At 29.9% G+C, this 1,659-nt stretch overlaps 1 protein-coding gene across 1 annotated transcript in view; it reads left to right on the top strand.

The window, feature by feature from the left end:
• The first annotated feature begins 443 nt into the window (after positions 1–443).
• LOC125036928 (zinc finger protein 558-like) overlaps positions 444–1,659 on the top strand; it is a 5,526-nt gene continuing 4,310 nt past the window's right edge. The window contains exon 1 of the mRNA XM_047629886.1: positions 444–541. Within this exon, the coding sequence (XP_047485842.1) occupies positions 444–541 (98 nt within the window). The remainder of the gene's footprint in view (positions 542–1,659) is intronic.

Genomic DNA, 1,659 nt, shown 5'->3' with positions numbered 1-1,659 from the left:
AGGTTTACTTGTCTAAACCTGCTTAGTATAGGGAGCAATAGGAGCATAAGAATGTTAGTCTGGGGAGTATTGCAGATGCATGTTGTCAGAATTGGCAACTTGACTCAGACTCCATTTCCCCTGTCACATCCATGCCAAGGTATCATATTGATATTGTTCAGTCTGATTGACTTTTCTATAATTTTTTTGGCATATATACAGACCTATGGTGGGATATCCATTAGAAAAGAACAGTTGGCCATGATGACTGCATCACATGATAGATTAACCTGTAGGAACCAAATGCCTTGAGCATGTGTGTGAACCAAAATCCAGGCAATAGGCTTCCTTGAATGGGGACTCTCTGGTGTGTGGCTTGTAGTCCCGGCCCACATGAACACTTATATATGGCATCAAGACTCCTTTCCCCTTCACTCCAAGTGATTTATACACATTTGACAAGAATGTCCCCATCACCAGACACAGCAACAATTATCCCTGACATGATGTTCCTGTTACCCTCTCCTTGGGTTAAGGGCAAGGAAACTTGCTCTATGGTTATGTGGGTTTCATAGTGGGAGCAAGAGAAGACTTTTCATGGTATACACATTGTAATTTGTGATGTATACTCATTAACCCAAAGTCTCCAGGAAAATGTGTTCACTGTAGTAATGTTTTGTTATAGGCTATGCAAGTGCTTAGCAATAAAGGAGTTACTTAGTATATCATGTGACCTCACTGGATTTCACCTATTCTTGAATTAGCAGAAAAAAGTTTTTTTTACTAATTCTATCAATATCAATGCTGTTAATTTTATTATAAACATAATCATTATTATAGTGTTATTGACATTACTAACAGCAATACTATATGCCAGAATTGTTTCTTAAAAATCAAGATAAGGGTGAGACAGGTAGTACAGGTGAGACAGGTAGTACTCATAATTGGCTCATTGGTGACTTAGTACAGGTGGAGCCCTCTATGTGTAAAAACAATTTATAAAATAAACTCAGTGGCGGCTTTGGGTTAATGATCTAATGTACGTGAATCAACTAACAATAGGCTAAGGCTTTCATATTGTAAGTAGAAGTTACCAATAAAAAAATAAAACCCCTTTTCCTTGGATTGGGCAGCTTAACTCAATGTTGCAGGAAAATTTTTGTTAAGTGTCTCTAAGTCAATTTATTTTTTTTCTTCTAAATAATGCTGTCAATATCGATAGTGTTTTTATAATAGACAATATAATTACTGTAATGTTATTGACATTTGTAGTGGCAATATAAGATACCATAGAATATTTTCAAAAATCAAGGAAAAGGGTAAACAGGTGAGACAAGTAAAAAAAAAAAAATTATGTTTACAATATATAATGTATATATATATATATATATGTATATTAAAATAATATGTATATATATATAACGTATGTATTATATATAATATTTATATGTATATAATAATATATTTTGTATATATTATATGTATATATATAATATATTTTATATATATGTATATATATATTGTATTTATAAAATATATGTATTATATATTATATATATAAATATATATATATATATATGTTATATAATTATATATATATATATATGTATATATAGTATATATATATGTATATATTTTTGTATATATATATAATTATGTATATATATGTAATATATATAA

This window comes from Penaeus chinensis, chromosome 22 (assembly GCF_019202785.1).
Source record: "Penaeus chinensis breed Huanghai No. 1 chromosome 22, ASM1920278v2, whole genome shotgun sequence".
NCBI classification, from domain to species: Eukaryota; Metazoa; Arthropoda; class Malacostraca; order Decapoda; family Penaeidae; genus Penaeus; species Penaeus chinensis.
Note: the sequence above shows the minus strand (reverse complement) of the source record. Positions and strands in the feature narration are given on the sequence as shown.